Raw genomic sequence first — 20,289 nt, forward strand, 5'->3', positions numbered from 1 at the left:
TGCACTCTCTTCTTCTTGCTCCATTCTGCCACCTTTGACATGTTATGATCTCTCATTTCCTCCTCTGCCTCTCTCCCACTTTCATTGGCTTTCCATTCTTCAATCCCATTCTCTCATTCTCCTGCTGTTGTAATGTCTCTGTCGTCCCACATCCATTTCTTCCTGACTTTTCCCTCCTCTCCAGTCCTCTGTTCTTTTCCTGTACTCAGTCTCCCTGTTACATTCCATCGTCACTAGAGGGGAAGACGTATTGAATTTGGTGCTTGGCAATGAAGCAAGCCAGGTGTCAGATCTATTGGAGGGAGAGCATTTCGGTGATAGTGATCACAACTCCCTGACCTTTACTATAGTCATGGAGAAGGATAGGAGCAGATGGTATGGGAAAGTATTTAATTGGGGGAGGGGGAATTACAGTGCTATTAGGCAAGAACTACGGAGCACCACTTGGGATCAGATCTTCTCAGGAAAATGCGCGATAGAAATATGGAGGTTATTTAGGGACCAGTTGCTACAAGTGCTGGATAGGTTTGTCCCACTGAGGCAAGGAAAGGATGGTAGGGTGATGGAACCTTGGATGACAAGCTATGTGAAACACCGAGTCAAGAGGAAGAAGGAAGCTTACTTAAGGTTGAGGAAGCAAGAATCGGACAGGGCTCTAGAGGTTGAGAAGGTAGCCAGGAAGAAACTGAAGAATGGATTTAGGTGAGCCGGAAGGGCGTATGAGAAAACCTTGGTGGGTAGGATCAAGGAAATCCCCAAGGTTTTCTGGCTTACGTGAGGAACAAGAAGATGGAAGGAAACTTGTACAGGGTCTTAGGAGGTAGGGGAGGTCCTTAATAAATACTTTGCTTCAGTATTCACCGGTCAAAGGGACCTTGATGTTTGTGAGGACAGCATGAAACAGGCAGGTATGCTTGAACAGGTTGATGTTAGGAAGGAGGATGTGCTAGAAATTTTGAAAAACATGAGGATAGATAAGTCCCCTGGGCCAGACGGGACAGACCCAAGGTTACTACGGGAAGCGGGCTAAGAGATTGCTGCCCCTTTGGCAATAATGTTCTCACTGTCCACTGGAGTAGTACCAGAAGATTGGAGGGTGACAAATGTTCGAGAAAGGGAATAGGAATAACCCTGAGAATTACAGATCAGTCAGTTTTACTTCTGTGCTGGGCAAATTATTGGAGAGGACTCTGAGAGATAGTATTTGTGATTATTTGGAAAAGCATAGTTTGATTAGAAGTAGTCAGCATGGCTTTGTGAGGGGCAGGTCATGCCTCACAAGCCTTATTGAATTCTTTGAGGATGCGGCAAAACACATTGATGAAGGTAGAGCAGTGGATATGGTGTATTTGGATTTTCGCAAGGCATTTCAGCAATGGTGGGCTCATTGAGAAAGTAAGTAGGCATGGGATTCAGGGAAATTTGGCAGTCTGGATACAAAACTGGCTGTCCAGTAGAAGACAGAGAGTGGTAGTAGATGGAAAGTATTCAGCTTGAAGCCCGGTGACCAGTGGGGTTCCGCAGGGATCTGTTTAGGGACCTCTGCTCTGTATGATCTTTATAAATGATTTGGATGAAGAAGTGGAAGGGTCAGTTAGTAAGTTTGCCGATGACATGAAGGTTGGTGGAGTTGTAGACAATGTTGGTTGTTGTAGGTTGCAACAAGACATTGACAGGATGCAGAGCTGGGCAGAGGAGTGGGAGATGGAATTCAACCCTGAATTTTGGAAGGTCGAATTTGAATGCAGAATACAGGGTTAATGGCAGGATTCTCGGCAGTGTAAGGAATAAAGGGATCTTGGGGTCCACGTCCATAGATACCTCAAAATTGCTACGCAAGTTGATAGGGTTGTAAAGAAGGCATATGGTGTGTTGCAAGATAATAAAATGTGAGGCTGGATGAACACAGCAGGCCAAGCAGCATCCCAGGAGCACAAAAGCTGACGTTTCGGGCCTAGACCCTTCATCAGAGAGGGGGATGGGGAGAGGGAACTGGAATAAATAGGGAGAGAGGGGGAGGCGGACCGAAGATAGAGAGTAAAGAAGATAGGTGGAGAGAGTATAGTATATGGTGTGTTGGCTTTAATTGGCAGTGGATTTGAGTTTAAGAGCTGTGAGGTTATGCTGCAGCTCTATAAAACTCTGGTTAAACCACACTTGGAATATTGTGTTCAGTTCTGTTCACCTCATTATGGGAAAGATATGGAAGCTTTAGAGAGCGTGCAGAGAAGATTTACCAGGATACTTCCTGGACTGGAGAGCAGGTCGTATGAGGAAAGGTTGAGTGAGCTAGGGCTTTTTTCATTGGAGTGAAGAAGGATGAGAGGTGACTTGATTGAGGTGTACAAGATGATGATAGGCATAGATAGAGTGGATAGTCAGAGACATTTTCCAGGACAGAAATGACTATTCTGAGTGGGCGTTATTTTAAGGTGATTGGAGGAAGGTATAGGGGAGATGTCAGAGGTAGGTTCTTCACACAGAGAGTGGTGGGCGTGTGGAATGTGCTGCCGGCAGTGGTAGTAGAGTCTGCTACATTAGAGACTTCTAAGCAACTCTTGGCTAGCCACATGGAGGATAGTAAAATTTAGTGTATGCAGGGTAGTTTGATCTTAGTAAGATGATAGGACTGCACAACATCGTGGGCCGAAGGGCCTGTACAGTGCTGTACTGTTCTATGTTCTATGTCACCATGTACTATTCTCCCACCTGCCCTTTCACCCCCTCCCCTCTCAGTCCCCTTCTCTTCCTTCCCTTCTCCCCTCCAACTCTCCATCTCCACACTCCTTTCTTCTATCTTTTCCTTCTTCTTTCATCTCCCTTTCTTCTTCCTCCTTCCGTTTCTCTCACTCTCCCGTCCCACTCTTCCTCTCTTCTGCCTCAATCTCATTGTGTTCCTTCACTCCTCGACTTCATTTTCTTGCTTTTAACTCAGCCCCTCCACTTCCACCCCCTCACTTCTCACTTGCCCTCTCCTTAAGTCTGCCTCTCCCAATCCTTTTCGTCTGCATCCCTCATCTCTTCCCTGACCCTCACCATCTTTCATTCCTTCTCTACTATCATCTCTTCCCATTTTCATCTCCTTTTCCCTTACCTTTTCACCTCTGCACCTCACATACTCCCCCCTCCTCTCCCACAGCCTCTTTTATTTTTACCTACCTCCTTCCGTTCCAAAAATGTTCTTTTCACACCATTCACTCCTTCCTTTCCCACTTCACTCTTGGTTTCCATCAAATGGATCCTCCCCTCTCCTTTCTACCTTAATAACCTCTGTATACCTCTTTCTCGAAAACAGAATTTGCAAAATAAGCGTCAACAACAGAGAAGGAGACACCAGGAGATCAAGGAATCCAATGAGCAAGTTCAGAAACATCGAGAGCTGATGCAACAGCTAGACCGGCAGGCCGATCAGAAAGTACAGGAATTCCAGGATGCCAAGTTGGTAAAAGGCCATAGCAGTGGGACAAAGCGGGGGGAAGTAGGTTGTCAGAGAGAATTGAAGAGGGATGATGGGATGGGAGTCATTGAGTCATTTAGGTTATAGAAGGAAGCCTCTTGGCTTGTGAAGCCAGTACAGCAACAGTACCATGATCCCATCTAACCCCCTAGCCCTGAAAGTTAATTTTCTTCCAAGTGTCCTTCAATACCTTAGGAAATGGTTCTTATCTCTGCTTCCAAAACTGGTGGAAGTGAGATCCAGATCATTATAATTCACTGTATTAAAAGGTTCATCATATGCATCCTGCACCTCTTGCCTGCAACTGTAAATCTGGGTGCCCTAGTCATGCTGTTAGCAATTTGAAATTATTTTTCTTTGTTGGCTTTATCTAAACCTGTCAATAAGAATGATGAACTAGTGGCACAGATATAAATCATTTAGATCTAAACACAATTATGGAGAAATAGTTATATGGTGATTCAGGTTAGGAACTACATATTACACAGTATATAATATTACAACAAGACAGTCAGAATGGAGGAGTGGTATTGATAGTAAAGGATGACATAAAGATGTCAGTGAGAAAGGGTTTGGCCTCAGAAGACCGTGACATAGAATAGGTATCAGTGGAATTTAGGCATAATGAAAGCCAGAAGATATTGGCTTCAATTAGTCATAGACCATCCACCAAGATGGTCACACTGTTGAACAGGATGATATCTGTTGTCCTTCTTAAACAAAGGAAACCCATGGTTATTGTCCAATCCTCTGGGACCACTCCTGAGTGTAAAGAGGATATAATGATTTTGTACAAGGGCCCAGCAATTCTATGTTCTAATTCACCCCTTCACCTCCCTCTGTAGCTGAACAGATTCCATCAGGTCCTGGGGACCTTGTCTACCATAATGCTTTTCAAGACACTCAACCTCTCCTTTTTTATGTTGGTATGCCCTAGAATATCAACATATCCCTCTCTAGACTTACCACCCACTATGTCCTTCTTCTTTGTGAACACCAATGCGAAGTATTTTTTAAGGACATTTCCTCCAGCTCCATGCATAAATTCCTTCATTTGTCCTGAGTGGACATACCCTTTCCCTAGCCTTTCCTCTTTATATGCACAAAACTCACTTTGAAATTTCCATAATTCTTTTCTGGTCCAAGACAGTGGTGGAGTAACAGGGCTGCATGTGGGCTTTTGCCTGGAGCCTGTCTGTTCCCATCTGGTCTCTGATGAAGGGTCTATGCCCGAAACGTCAGCTTTTGTGCTCCTGGGATGCTGCTGGGCCTGCTGTGTTCATCCAGCCTCACATTTTATTATCTTGGATTCTCCAGCATCTGCAGTTCCCATTATCACTGCTTTCCTTGTTTGTTTTATTTTTGCTTCTGTGCTTTTCTTTTGCTTGTTTTTCCTTATCTTCTGGTCTTTGTCTTCTTCTGTACTGTGGTGGGTTGGTCAGCACCACCAGCGCAGCAGCCACAGAGGGCCGCATGCGGGCTGGTAGATGTGGCTTCTCCTAGTAATCAGAGGCAGTGGCAGCAAGTAAGGTCTTCTGGTATTTGAGGCTAACATTTGCAGGAGCAAGGTTATCCTCCCGGCAGTTGGACCTGGTGGCTGCAGCAGCAGAATTATTCTCCCAGCATTGGTGGTGGTGCTAACAACAGCGACGTTGTTCTCCTGGCATTAGGGTCCGGTGGCAGCAGCAACAAAGCTCTTCCAACGATCAGATCAGCAACACCAGCGGCAGTCAACTCTTCAAGATGGCGGCACTGGCAAAACCTCTGCAGCCAAAGCAGGACTCGTGGCCAATGACAGCCTGGCCTGGCAGCAGAGCCAGAGACTCTTGGTTGAAGGCCAAGTGTGGCTTCAGCAGAGCCAGCAAAGTGGGCCCAGCAGCGAAGAGATGATGCCTAAAGTGGGGCCATTCCTTGGTGAATCCAACAGAGGCAGCTGCTTGGCGGTAGAGGTCTCCCTTGAGGCTAGGTGCCAGTATGGACAGGGTCAGAAAGACTGATACTCTGAACTTCTTAGTTTTTTTTATTTCTCCAATTTATTCCAATGACCTATAATGCTGGACAATTTATTTCTTTACTTTTCATTTTTGTTTCCTAAGAATTTGATCTTGAGTATCTGTTCTGAGAGACCTTTCTTCCTAAGATGGTGTTGTAATGCAGCAACTGTAAACCTTTCACTGTATTCATTTGTGTACGTGACAATAAAACTAATTCAATTCAGTTTGTTAATAAGGATGTTTCATGTCCCCTTTTAGTCTTCCCAACTCTTCATTGAAGTTCTTTCCTGCTTTCTTTATATTCTATAAGGATTCTGACTACCTTCATTTTCCTAAACTTTATGTATCCCTCTTTTTCGTTCTTGACAAAAATCACAATTTTTATTATCATCCGAGGATTCCGAATCTTGCCATCCTTATCATTCATTTTCACAGAAACATGCTCGCCGTGAACTTTAATTAATTGGCCTTTAAAAGATTCCCACATGACCGATGTGGATTTGCTCTCAAACATCTGCCCCTAATCTACATTCCCCAATTCTTGCTTAATATTATCTCAGTTAGCCTTACCCCAGTCTTGTATTTTCACCCGAGGACTGCTCTTATCCTTATCCATATGCAACTTAAAATGTATAGAATTATGATCACTGATCACAAAATGTTCCCCCACTGAAACTTAATCACCTGACCAGGCTTATTCCAAATTGCTAGGTCTAGTACGGACCGTTGTGGGAGATATAGCACTTTGGATCAGAAATTGGCTTGCTGAAAGAAGACAGAGGGTGGTGGTTGATGGGAAATGTTCATCCTGGAGACCAGTTACTAGTGGTGTACCGCAAGGGTCGGTGTTGGGTCCACTGTTGTTCGTCATTTTTATAAATGACCTGGATGAAGGCGTAGAAGGATGGGTTAGTAAATTTGCAGACGACACCAAGGTCATTAGAGTTGTGGATAGTGACGAAGGATGTTGTAGGTTACAGAGAGACATAGATAAGCTGCAGAGCTGGGCTGAGAGGTGGCAAATGGAGTTTAATGCAGACAGGTGTGAGGTGATGCACTTTGGTAGGAGTAACCGGAATGCAAAGTACTGGACTAATGGTAAGATTCTTAGTAGTGTAGATGAGCAGAGAGATCTCGGTGTCCATGTGCGCAGATCCTTGAAAATTGCCACCCAGGTTGACAGGGCTGTTAAGAAGGTATACAGTGTTTTAACTTTTATTAATAGAAGGATCGAGTTCCGGAACCAAGAGGTTATGGTGAAGCTGTTCAAAACTCTGGTGCGGCCGCACTTGGAGTATTGTGTACAGTTCTGGTTACCGCATTATAAGAAGGATGTGGAAGCTTTGGAAAGGGTGCAGAGGAGATTTAGGATGTTGCCTGGTATGGAGGGAAGGTCTTATGAGGAAAGGCTGAGGGGCTTGAGGCTGTTTTCATTAGAGAGAAGGTTGAGAGGTGACTTAATTGAAACATATAAAATAATCAGAGGGTTGGATAGGGTGGATTAGGGAGAGCCTTTTTCCTCGGATGGTGACGGCGAGCAGGAGGGAGCATAGCTTTAAATTGAGGGGTGAAAGATATAGGACAGATGTCAGAGTTAGTTTCTTTACTCAGAGTGTAGTGAGGGAATGGAACGCTTTGCCTGCAACGGTAGTCGATTCGCCAACTTTAAGTACATTTAAGTTGTCATTGAACAAGCATATGGACGTACATGGAATAGTGTAGGTTAGATGGGCTTCAGATTGGTACAACAGGTTCACACAACATCGAGGGCCGAAGGGCCTGTACTGTGCTGTAATGTTCTGTGTTCTATGTATTGGTAGTCATCTTCCAAGTTACGTACACACTCTGGAACAGCTCCTACAAATTAGAAGATAGCTAATGTGATCCCGCTATGTGAAAAGAGAAGAAGAGAGAAAACCAGGAGTTATAGATCAGTCAGCCTGATGTGGATGTTTGGAAAAATGCTGGAATCCATTATAAAAGAATTAATAGCTGTACAGTTGCAAAACAGTGAAAGGATCATACAGAGTCAGCATGGATTTACAAACGAGAAATCAAGTTGAAAAATTTAATAGAGTTCTTCAATGATGCAACTAGTAGAGTTGATGAAGAGGAGCCAGTGAATAGGGTTTATTTGGATTTTCAAAAGGCTTTCGACAAAGTCCCATGTAAGACTTCGGAGTGGAAAATTAATGCAAATGGAATTGCAATAATTCCTTGAGATGGAAAACTGGTTGGCAGACAGGAATCAAACTGTCAGAATAAATTAGTCTTTTTTTGAATGAAGCAGAGACTAATGGGGATCAGTACTAGAACCTTGGCTATTCACAGTATATGTAAATGATTTGGCTGAGGGAGCTAAATGTAATATCTCAAATTTACAGATGATATAAAGTCAGGTAGAATGGTGAGCACTGAGGAATGTGTAGAGATACATCAGTGTCGTGTAGAGAGGCTGAGTGGGTAAATGAATGGCAGATGCAGTAAAATGTAGATAAATGTGAAGTTACCCATGTTGGTAGCCAAAACAGGAAGGCAGATTATTATTTGAATGGCTGTAAATTGAGAGAGGGGAATGTCTAATGAGACTAGGTGTCCTTGTACATGCTGAAGGCAAGCATGCAAGTGCAGCAGGTAAAAAAGAAGCCAAATGGTATGTTGACCTCCATAGTGAGAGAATTCATTCGCAGGAGCAAGGCTGTCTTGCTGCCATTATACACGGCTTAGTGAGGCCAGCCACACTTGGAAAATTGTGTGTAGTTTTTGTCTCTATACTTGAGGAAGGATGTACTTGCTATAGAGGAATGTAGTGGAGATTGATTCCTGGGATGGCTAGACTAACATATAAAGAAAGGTTGAATCAGCTAGAATTATAACTGCTGGAGTTCATAAGAATGAGGGGGAGATCTCATGGATGGTTGTAAAATTCTAGCAGGACTAGACAGGATTGATGCTGGAAGGATATTTCCGATGATGGGAAGTCCGGAACAAAGGGTCAGAATTGAAGGATACGGATAAACTATTCAGGAGTAACATGAGGAGAAATTTCTTCACAGAGTGGTGAGCCTGTGGAATTCACTACCACAGAAGGCAGTTGAAGCCAAAACATTGAATGTTTTTCAAGACAGGCTTGGATTTAGCACTTGTGGCTGAAGGAATCAAAGCATATGGAGGAAAAGCAGAAATAAGCTATTGGATGATCATCCATGATCATAATGAATGCTGGAGCAGACTTGAAAGGCTGACTACTCTACTCCTGCGTCAATTTTCTGTGTTCCTATAGGAGAGAAAAGGAGAGATGGAGGGATAAAGAGACAGAGAAAAAGAAAGCAAGCAAGACAGTCAGTGGCTGGGGCTGAAGAAACAGAATTTTCCTCTAACTAACTCTTCTTGTTTTTGTATGTTTCTTTCTAGAAAAGAGAAGCTGAAATTGAGGAGCAGCAGAATCGTTTGAAGCGGGAGAAGGCAATAGAAGTGGCTCGATTGCAGGCCTTGCAAGAACGAGCACATGATCACAAAGCAGAACAGGTTAGTTTAGAGGTATTCCTCTGTAGGACAGAACTGAGAGACTTCAAGCAGTGTACAGAAAGTTTCCTGAGAGAAAGCAAATGAGAGAAGCCAATCAATGTGAAGTAGCGAGGTAAGATGGTTACTTCTGATGTAAAGACTGAATTTGACCAAGTGTGACACTAAGGAGCTTGCACAAACTTATTTAATACAATACATTACAATTCAAGACAGCATAGGAACAAGCCTTTATCCCTCTGTTGATGTCTCATCAATGTGTTTATCAAGATACACCTTAAATGTTCCTAATATGCCTAACATGGGGGCAGCATGGTGGCTCAATGGTTAGCACTGCTGCCTCACAGCACCAGGGGCCTGAGTTCATATCCACCCTCAGGTGACTGCCTTTGTGGAGTTTGCAAATTGTCCCTATGTCTGCATGGGTTTCCTCTGGATAGCCTAGTTTCTCTCCACAGTCCAAAGATGTGCAGGTTAGGTTGATTGGTCATACTAAATTGCCTGTAGTGTTCAGGGATGTGTAGCTTAGGTGGGTTGTAAGGGTGTTGCAGAGATAGTAGGAACTGCTGATGCTGGAGAATCTGAGATAACATGGTGTGAAGCTGGATGAACACAGCAGGCCAAGCAGCATCAGAGGAGTAGGAAAATTTGACGTTTTGAGTCGAGACCCTTCTTCAGAAATGGGGGAGGACAAGGGGATTCTGAAATAAATAGGGAGACAGGGGGAAGCAGATAGAAAATGGATAATGGAGAAGATAGGGTGAGAGGAGTCAGACAGGTCAAAGAGGCAGGGTTAGAGCCAGTGAAGGTGAATGTAGGTGGGGTGTTAGGGAGGGGATAGGTCGGTTCAAGGAGGACAGACAAGTCAAGGAGGCGGGATGAAGTTAGTGGGTAGGAGATGGGGGTAGGGCTTGAGGTAGGAGGAATGGTTAGGGAGATGGGGACTAGCTGAGCTGGTTTTGGGATGTGGTCGGGCGAGGGGAGATTTTGAAGCTTGTGAAGTCCACATTAATACCCTTGGGCTGCAGGGTTCCCAAGCGAAATATGAGACACTGTTCCTGCATCTTTCGGGTGGCATCATCATGGCAATGCAGGAGGCCCAGGATGGACATGTTGTCCGAGGAGTTGGACGGGGTGAGGGGAAGTGAAATGGTTCGCGACTGGGAGGTGTAGCTGTTTGTTGCAAACTGAGCATAGGTATTCTGCAAAGCAGTCCCCAAGCCTCCCATTGGTTTCCCCGATGTCGAGGATGCCACAACAGGAACAGTGGATACAGTATACCACATTGGCAGATGTGCAGGTGAACATCTGTTTGATATGGAAAGTCTTCTTAGGGCCTGGGATGGGGGTGAGGGGGGAGGTAAAGGTGTAGCACTTGCTTTGGTTGCAGGGAAAAGTGCCGGGTGTGGTAGGGCTGGAGGGGAGTGTGGAGCGGACAAGGGAGTCACAGAGAGAGTGGTTCCTCCAGAAAGCAGATAAGGATGGGGAGGGAAAAATGTCTTTGGTTGTGGGGTTGAATTGCAGATGGTGGAAGTGTCGGAGGATGATGCGTTGGATCCAGAGGTTGGTGGGGTGGTACATGAGGACAGGGGGATTCTGTTTTGGTTGTTATTGTGAGGAGGGGTGTGAGGGATGAGTTGCAGGAAATGCAGGAGACACGGTTGAGGGCGTTCTCGACCACTGAGGGGGTGAATTTGTGGTAATTGAAAAACTAGGACATCTGAGATGTTCGGGAGTGGAATGCCTCATCCTGGGAGCAGATGTGACGGAGGCAAAGGAATTGAGAATAAGGGCTGGCATGTTTGCAGGCGGATGGGTGGGAGGAGGTGTAATCTAGGTAGCTGTGAGAGGCAGTGGGCTTGAAATGGATTTCGATTTCTCTGTGGTTGCCAGAGAATGTTGTAATGCCGTAAATCAGAAGCAAAAACAGAAGTTGCCAGAAAAGCTCACAGGTCTGGCAGCATCCATGAACAGTAATCAGAGTTACCAGTGACCCTTCTTCAGAACTGTTAGTAGCTAGGGAAAGGCTATTTTCTCATACAGAAGATAGGGTGCAACGAGGGGTAAGGAGTAAACGATAGGTGGGGATAGAGCCCAAATAAAGAGATGAACGGTTGGACAGACAAAGGATTGAATGATAATCTGGACAGGAGGGCGAATAGCTGTTAATGGAGTTGTGTGTAAAAGCACACTATGTGACAACAAGTAAAAACCGAAAGAACTGCAGATGCTGTAAATCAGGAACAAAAACAAAGTTGCTGGAAAAGCTCAGCAGGTCTGGCAGAATCTGTGAAGGGAAAAACAGTTAATGTTTTGGGTCTGGTGACACTTCCTCAGAACAACACTTTAAATGATGTTGTTGCTGTTGTGTATGTGATAACAAAGCCTGGTGTATGGAGGTGGGGACTAGGACATAGGAGAAGTCAAGCCCTAATATCATTGAACTCGATATTGACTCCAGAAGGCTGCAGGGTCCCCAAGCAGAAAATGAGGTGTTCTTCCAGCTTACGCTGACCTTCACGGTAGCGCTGCGGCAAGCTTGAGACAGAGATATTGGCCAGAGAACAGGATGATATGTTGAAGCAACAGACAACAGGAGGCCCAGGGTTATTTTTTCAGGGAGAATGTAGGCAGTCACCCATCTGCGCTTTATTTCCTCAGTGTAGAGGAGACCACATTGTGAGCAGCGAATGCAGTAGACTAGATTTTGTGAATTGCTGGTAAAGTATTGCTTCGCCTGGAATTTATGTTTGAGCCCTTGGATACTGAGGTGAGAGGAGGTAAATAAGCAGGTGTTACACCTTCAATGATTGCAGGGGAAGGTGCCGTGGGGTTTTGGGGGGTGTTGGGAGTGAAAGAAGCATGGAACAATGTGTCCCGGAGGGAATGGTTCCTGTGGAAGGACAAGGAAGGGCAGGGCAAAATATGTCTGGTAGTGGCATCTAGCTGGAGGTAGCAGAAATTGTGCTAAATGATCTTCTGGATGTGGATGCTGGTGGAATGACAGGTGAGGTTAAAGACAACCCCATAGCTGTTGTTGGAGGTAAGAGAGGGGGTGAGAGCCTAAGTGTAGGAGATGGGTCAGACCCAGTTGAAGGCTCTGACAACAACGGTGCTGGGGAATCCTTGGTTGAGGAAGAAGGTGGACATTTTGGAGGCTCCCTTGTCGAAGTTGGCCTTATTGGAACTATGGTGGAACTGGGAGAGTGGAATAGAGTCTTTATATATAGCAGAATAAGAGGATGCATTGACCAGGTAACTGTGGGAGTTGGTCTAATCCACATGGAAAATATACAGTAAATGGCAGATCCCTTAAGAGTATTGATAGACAGAGGAATTTGGGAGTACAGGTACACAGGTCACTGAAAATGGCCACACAGGTGGAAAAGGTAGTCAACAAGGCATACTTGCCTTCATCAGCCAGGGCATGGAGTTTAAAAATTGGCTGGTAATGCTGCAGCTTTATAAAACCTTAGTTAGGCCACATTTGGAATATTGCGTTCAATTCTGATCGCCATACTACCAGAAGGATGTGGTGGCTTTGGAGAGGGTACAGAAAAGATTTGCCAGGATTTCCCTGGTATGGAGAGAGGATGGAGAAACTTGGGTTGTTCTCACTGGAAGGACAGAGGTTGAGGGGGGGGCACCTGATAGAGGTCAACAAGATTATGAGGAACATGGACAGACTGGACAGTCAGAAGCTTTTTCACAGAGTGGAAGAGTCAGTTACCGGGGGTCATGGGTTTAAGGTGTGAGGAGCAAGGTTGAAAGGTGATGAACAAGGCAAGTTTTTTTACACAGAGGGTGGTAGGTGCCTGGAACTCGCTGCTGGGGGAGGTAGTGGAAGCAGATACGATAGTGACTTTTAAAGGGCGCCTTGACAGCTATATGAATAGGATGGGAGTAGAGGAATAGGGTCTCAGGAAGGGTAGGGGGTTTTAGTTGTGACAGGCAGCATGTCGGTGCAGACTTGGAGGGCCAAAGGCCCTGTTCTTGTGTTGTAATTTTCTTTGTTCTTGGTGAGCTCATGGACCAAGAGGAGATAGGAGGAGATATCTGAGGGCTTGGGTTGAGTCTCTGCAATGTAGAGATCAGTACGCCAGAATACAACAGCACCACCCTTATCAGCAGGCTTAATAACAAATTCAGGGTTGGATCTGAGCACATGGAGTGCAGTTAGTTCGGGGCTGAGGGGGGCAGTAGTTTGGAATTGGTGACTAGGACAGAGAAATTGAAACCACTGTCACCTTCTGGACTCAATATCTGGTTCAATAACTTTAGGGTTTGAACTCTTCCATGTTCTAGTCCCCACCCTGATACACCAGGCCTTGTTATTGCATAGTCTGCTATGTTAGTCTGCTATTCATCCTCCTAGCCAGATCATTATCCACTCTTTTGTCTGTCCAACTGCTTTCTCTAACCTCACATATTGTTTACTCCTTACCCCTTAACCCCATCCTATCCTCTGCATAAAAGCCAACACTTCCGTGCTTCCATTAGTCCTGGAGAACTGGCCCCAAAATGTTAACTCTCATTTATTTTTACAGATGCTGCCAGGCCTTCTGAGCTTTTCCAGCAATATCTGTTTTCGTTTCTTGAAAGACTGCCCATTGGCAAAGCCCAGTCATGCCTTTAACATATTTTCCAATCCACCTCAACCAATTTATGCCTCATACCCTCATATTTTGCTCATTCAAATTTAACACCCTTACTTCAGAATGATTTTCCTTCCTTTTAAACAAAATATGCAAGTCTATGTCATCTTTCATTCCTAAAAGTACTTTTACTAGATTGTTAATTAGTTCTTTGTCATTACATAATATTAGATCTAAAGTAAGATGTCTTCTAATTAGCTTCTCAACATACTGCTTTCGAAAACCATGCCTAACACAGTGCAGAAATTTGTCCTCCACAGCCTTAGTGTTCAGTTACTTTGCGCTGTCTCTGTGCTTCCTAATGTAAATATCTACTCCCTTATTATTAACAATACTCCACCTTCCTTTCCATCCTGCCTGTCCTTCCTAAACATTGAATATTCTTAGATATTCAGTTCCCGGTTCTAGTCACCATGCGGCTATGATTTTGCGAGAGCGAATACATCATATTCATTTGTACCTCTATTTGTGCCTTTAGGGCATTTATGTTGCTCAGAAGAGCCAGGAGGAGACATGAGAAGTTGTTGGCGGATAGGATCAGGGTACACCCTAAGGCTTTCTATAGGTATTTAAGGAATAAAAGAATGACGAGAGTAAAATTAGGGCCAATCAAGGATCGTATTGGGACGTTGTGTGTGGAGTCAGAGGAGATAGGGGAAGCACTAAATGAATATTTTTCGACAGTATTCACTCTAGAAAAATGACAATGTTGTCGAGGAGAATACTGAGATACAGGCTACTAGACTAGGTGGGATTGAGGTTCACAAGGAAGAGGTATTAGAAATCCTACAGAGGGTGAAAATAGATAAATCCCCTGGGCTGAATGGGATTTATCCTAGGATCCTCTGGGAAGCCAGGGAGGAGATTGCCGAGCCTTTGGCATTGATCTTTAACTCGTCATTGTCTACAGGAATAGTGCCAGAAGACTGGAGGATAGCAAATGTGGTTCCCCTGTTCAAGAAGGGGAGTAGAGACAACCCTGGTAATGATAGACCAGTGAGCCTTACCTCAGTTGTTGGTAAAGTGTTGGAAAAGGTTATAAGGGATAGGATTTATAATCATCTAGAAAAGAATAATTTGATTAGGGATAGTCAACACGGTTTTGTAAAGGGTAGGTCATGCCTCACAAACCTTATTGAGTTCTTTGAGAAGGTGACCATACAGGTAGATGAGAATAAACCGGTTGATGTGGTGTATATGGATTTCAGCAAGGCGTTCGATAAGCTTCCCCACAGGAGGCTATTGTACAAAATGCGGAGGCGTGGGGCTGTGGGAGATATAGCAGTTTGGATCGGAAATTGGCTTGCTGAAAGAAGACAGAGGGTGGTGGTTGATGGGAAATGTTCATACTGGAGTCCAGTTACTAGTGGTGTACCGCAAGGGTCGGTGTTGGGTCCACTGCTGTTTGTCATCTTTATAAATGACCTGGATGAGGGCGTAGAAGGATGGGTTAGTAAATTTGCAGATGACACTAAGGTCGGTGGAATTGTGGATAGTGACGAAGGATGCTGTAGGTTGCAGAGAGACATAGATGAGCTGCAGAGCTGGGCTGAGAGGTGGCAAATGGAGTTTAATGCAGACAAGTGTGAGGTGATGCACTTTCGTAGGAGTAACCGGAATGCAAAGTACAGGGCTAATGGTAAGATTCTTAGTAGTGTAGATGAGCAGAGAGATCTCGGTGTCCATGTACACGGATCCTTGAAAGTTGCCACCCATGTTGACAGTTTTGTTAAGAAGGCATACAGTGTTTTAGCTTTTATTAATACAGAGATTGAGTTCTGGAACCATGAGGTTATGGTGAAGCTGTACAAAACTCTGGTGCAACCGCACTTGGAGTATTGCGTACAGTTCTGGTCACCGCATTATAAGAAGGATGTGGAAGCTTTGGAAAAGGTGCAGAGGAGATTTTCTAGGATGTTGCCTGGTATGGAGGGAAGGTCTTACGAAGAAAGGCTGAGGGACTTGAGGCTATTTCCATTAGAGAGAAGAAGGTTGAGAGGTGACTTAATTGAGACATATAAAATAATCAGAGGGTTAGATAGGGTGGATAGGGAGAGTTTTTTCTAGGATGGTGACGGTGAGCACAAGGGGTATAGCTTTAAATTGAGGGGTGAAAGATATAGGACAGATGTCAGAGGTAGTTTCTTTACTCAGAGAGTAGTAAGGGAATGGAACACTTTGCCTGCAACAGTAGTAGATTCGCCAACTTTAGGTACATTTAAGTTGTTATTGGATAAGCGTGTGGATGTACATGGAATAGTGTAGGTTAGATGGGCTTGAGATCGGTATGACAGGTCGGCACAACATCGAGGGCCGAAGGGCCTGTACTGTGCTGTAATGTTCTATGTTGTTGCAAATGCTTTGTGCTTTCAAATAGGGTGTCTTTGACTTTTACTCATTTGATATCTTTTTGACGTCTACTTGATACTCAGCTTTGTTTTTTCTTGTCTCCCTGTTTCCTTAGCATCTTTTTAACTTTTTTTTAACCAAGTTGACTTCCTACCAATTTGCGTTCTCCCTCAGGTTCCATCCCACTGACAAGCTAGTATTAATGCACCCCAGCAGTCACAGCAAATCTCCCTGTGAGATATCAGTCCAGTCCAATTAAGGTGTAGCCCCTTTAGCTTGTACAGGTCCCACTTGCCCCAAAACCAGTGCCAATTCCTCAGACATCTGATGCCTGCCCTCCTACATCAGTTGTTCCACAACAAATTCAAACAATCAGTGTTCCTGTTCTTATGTATACTAGCTTGTGGCACTGGGAATGATCCTAAGACTACTGCTCATGAAATTCTGCTTTTTAATTTCTTTCCTAACTCCCTGAGATCTGCCTTCAGGATGTCATCACTCTCCTACCTGTGTCATTAGTACCAATGTGGACATGATGTCTGATGTAGAGCTGGATGATGACAGCAGGCCAACTACCGTCAGAAGAGCAGGAAGGCTGACAGATAAGCATGCAGGTGCAGCAGGCAATGAAGAAGGCAAATGGCATGTTGGCCTTCATTGTGGGAATATTCAGGTAAAGGAGCAGGCTACATTTGTACAGGGAGTTAGTGAGACCATGTCTGAAGTTTTGTGTGCAGTTTCAGTCTCCTTATCTGCGGATGAATGAACATAGAACATAGAATGAATGTAGAACAGTACAGCACAGTCCCAGGCCCTTCGGCCCACGGACATATTATCCTACTCTAAGATCAAACTACCCTACATAGCCTACATTTTACTATCATCCATCTGCCTATCTAAGAGTTGCTTAAATGTCCCTAATGTATATGACTATGTTCTCGCTACCGCAGTAGTACAGCAAAGATTTACCAGACTAATTCCTAGTGGCTGGACTAACTTATGAAAGTTGCCACCCAGGTTGACATCCTTGAAAGTTGGGGGCGGCACGGTGGCTCAGTGGTTAGCACTGCAGCCTCACAGCGCCAGAGACCCGGGCTCAATACCAGCCTCGGGTAACTGTCTGTGTGGAGTTTGCACATTCTCCCTGTGTCTGTGTGGGTTTTCTCCGAGTGCTCCGGTTTCCTCCCACGGTCCAAAATGTGCAGACTAGGTGGATTGGCCATGCTAAATTGCCCGTAGTGTTCAGTGGTGTGTGGGTTTTAGGAGGATGGGTCTGGGTGGGATGCTGCAAGAGGTGGTGTGGACTTGTTGGGCCGAAGGGCCTGTTTCCACACTGTAGCGAATCTAAAAAAGTTGCCACCCAGGTTGACATCCTTGAAACCCAACTACAGCTCCTTGAAAACCGTGTTAGGGAAATGGAGCTGGAGCTGGATGAACTACGGATCATTCGGGAGGCAGCGGGGGTAAATGAGAGGAGTTATCGGGAGTTGGTCACTCCTAAGGCTCAGGACGAGGATAGATGGGTTACAGTTAGGGGGAGGAAAGGGGACAGACAGACAGTGCAGAGATCCCCTGTGGGCATTCCCCTCAGTAATAAGTATACCGTTTTGGATACTGCTGGGGGGAATGACCTACCAGAGGAAAGCCATAGTAGTCAGTTCTCTGGCACTGAGCCTGACACTGTGGCAAAGAAGGGAAGGGGGCAGAATAGAAAAGTACTCGTGGTAGGGGACTCGATAGTTAGGGGAATCGACAGGAGATTTTGTGGTCAAGATCGGGATTCCCGGAAGGTATGTTGCCTCCCTGGTGCCAGGGTCCGGGACGTCTCCGATCGGGTGTATAAGGTTCTAAAAGGGGAGGGCGAACAGCCAGAAATCGTGTTACATATTGGCACAAATGATATAGCCAGAAAAAGGATTGAGGATATAAAAAGTGATTTCAGGGAGTTAGGATGGAAGCTGCAGAGCAGGACGAACAGAGTAGTGTTCTCTGGTTTACTACCGGTGCCACGAGATAGCGAGGTGAGGAACAGGGAGCGGGCACAGCTGAACACGTGGCTACGCAGCTGGTGTAGGAAGGAGGGCTTCAGATATGTAGATAATTGGGATGCCTTCTGGGGAAGGTGGGACCTGTACAAGAAGGACGGGTTGCATCTGAACTGGAAGGGCACCAATGTCCTGGGTGGAAGGTTTGCTCGAGTAGTTCGAGAGGGTTTAAACTAGTATGGCAGGGGGGTGGGAACCTGAGCTGTGTACCAGAGGTGAGCGTTGATGCAGGTGAGGCAGTAGCAAGAGGTAGACCAGCTAGTGGGAAGGATTTTCCTGGGAAGGAACCAAGGGATCGGTTAAAGTGTGTTTGCTTTAATGCAAGGAGTATCAGGAATAAAAGTGATGAACTTAGAGCATGGATCAGTACCTGGTGCTATGATGTTGTGGCCATAACAGAGACATGGGTTTCTCATGGGCAGGAATGGTTGCTGGATGTTCCAGGGTTTAGAACATTTAAAAAGAATAGGGAGGGGGGGAAAAGAGGAGGGGGTGTAGCACTACTAATCAGAGAGGGTATCACAGCTACAGAAGCTTCCATTGTCAAGGAAGATCTGCCTACTGAGTCAGTATGGGTGGAAATTAGGAACAGCAAGGGAGTAGTCACCTCGTTAGGGGTTTACTACAGGCCCCCCAATAGCAGCAGGGAGATTGAAGAAAGCATAGGTCGACAGATTTTGGAAAAGTGTGCACGCAGTAGGGTTGTTGTAATGGGTGACTTTAACTTTCCTAATATTGATTGGAACCTCCTTCGAGCAGATGATTTGAATGGAGCTGTTTTTGTAAGGTGTGTTCAGGAGGGTTTCCTAACGCAGTACGTTGACAGGCCGACGAGGGGAGAGTCCATTCTAGACTTGGTGCTCGGAAACGAGCTGGGGCAGGTATCAGATCTTGTGGTGGGAGAGCATTTTGGTGATAGTGACCATAACTGCCTCACATTCTACATAGCTATGGAGAAGGAGAGGATTAGGCAAAATGGGAGGATATTTAATTGGGGAAGAGGAAACTATGATGCGATTAGACATGAGTTAGGAAGCATGGACTGGGAGCAGTTGTTCCATGGTAAGGGAACTATAGACATGTGGAGACTGTTTAAGGAACAGTTGTTGGGAGTGATGAGTAAATATGTCCCTCTGAGACAGGCAAGAAGGGGTAAGATAAAGGAACCTTGGATGACGAGAGCGGTGGAGCTTCTTGTGAAAAGGAAGAAGATAGCTTACGTAAGGTGGAGGAAGCTAGGGTCAAGTTCAGCTAGAGAGGATTGCATGCAGGCAAGGAAGGAGCTCAAAAATGGTCTGAGGAGAGCCAGGAGGGGGCACGAGAAAGGCTTGGCAGAAGGAATCCGGGAAAACACAAAGGCATTTTACACTTATGTGAGGAATAAGAGAATGATCAAAGAAAGAGTAGGGCCGATCAGGGATAGCATAGGGAACTTGTGTGTGGAGCCTGAGGAGGTAGGGGAAGCCCTAAATGAGTTTTTTGCTTCTGTCTTTACGAAAGAAACGAACTTTGTAGTGAATGAAACCTTTGAAGAGCAGGTGTGCATGCTGGAATGGATCGAGATAGAGGAAGCTGATGTGCTGAAAATTTTGTCAAACATTAAGATTGACAAGTCACCAGGCCCGGACCAGATTTGTCCTCGGCTGCTTTGGGAAGCGAGAAATGCAATTGCTTCGCCACTTGCGAAGATCTTTGCATCCTCGCTCTCCACTGGAGTCGTACCTGAGGACTGGAGAGAGGCAAATGTAATTCCTCTCTTCAAGAAAGGAAATAGGGAAATCCCCGGCAATTATAGACCGGTAAGTCTCACGTCTGTCGTCTGCAAGGTGTTAGAAAGGATTCTGAGGGATAGGATTTATGACCATCTGGAAGAGCATGGCTTGATCAAATACAGTCAACACGGCTTTGTGAGGGGTAGGTCATGCCTTACAAACCTTATCGAGTTTTTTGAGGATGTGACTAGAAAGGTTGATGAGGGTCGAGCTGTGGATGTGGTGTATATGGACTTCAGTAAGGCATTTGAAAAGGTTCCCCATGGTAGGCTCATTCAGGAGGTCAGGAGGAATGGGATACAGGGGAACTTAGCTGCTTGGATACAGAATTGGCTGGCCAACACAAGACAGCGAGTGGTAGTAGAAGGAAAATATTCTGCCTGGAAGTCAGTGGTGAGTGGGGTTCCACAGGGCTCTGTCCTTGGGCCTCTACTGTTTGTAATTTTTATTAATGACTTGGATGCGGGGATTGAAGGATGGGTCAGCAAGTTT

At 45.2% G+C, this 20,289-nt stretch overlaps 1 protein-coding gene across 8 annotated transcripts in view; it reads left to right on the plus strand.

Moving 5' to 3' along the window:
- Nucleotides 1–20,289, plus strand: part of cfap45 (cilia and flagella associated protein 45) — a 119,970-nt gene that overhangs the window by 76,557 nt on the left and 23,124 nt on the right. For all 8 annotated transcript variants that reach the window (XM_059648221.1, XM_059648218.1, XM_059648215.1 and 5 more), the window contains 2 exons: nucleotides 3,296–3,442; nucleotides 8,866–8,979. In XM_059648221.1, the coding sequence (XP_059504204.1) occupies nucleotides 3,296–3,442; nucleotides 8,866–8,979 (261 nt within the window). The remainder of the gene's footprint in view (nucleotides 1–3,295; nucleotides 3,443–8,865; nucleotides 8,980–20,289) is intronic.

This window comes from Stegostoma tigrinum, chromosome 8 (assembly GCF_030684315.1).
Source record: "Stegostoma tigrinum isolate sSteTig4 chromosome 8, sSteTig4.hap1, whole genome shotgun sequence".
Lineage (NCBI taxonomy): Eukaryota > Metazoa > Chordata > Chondrichthyes > Orectolobiformes > Stegostomatidae > Stegostoma > Stegostoma tigrinum.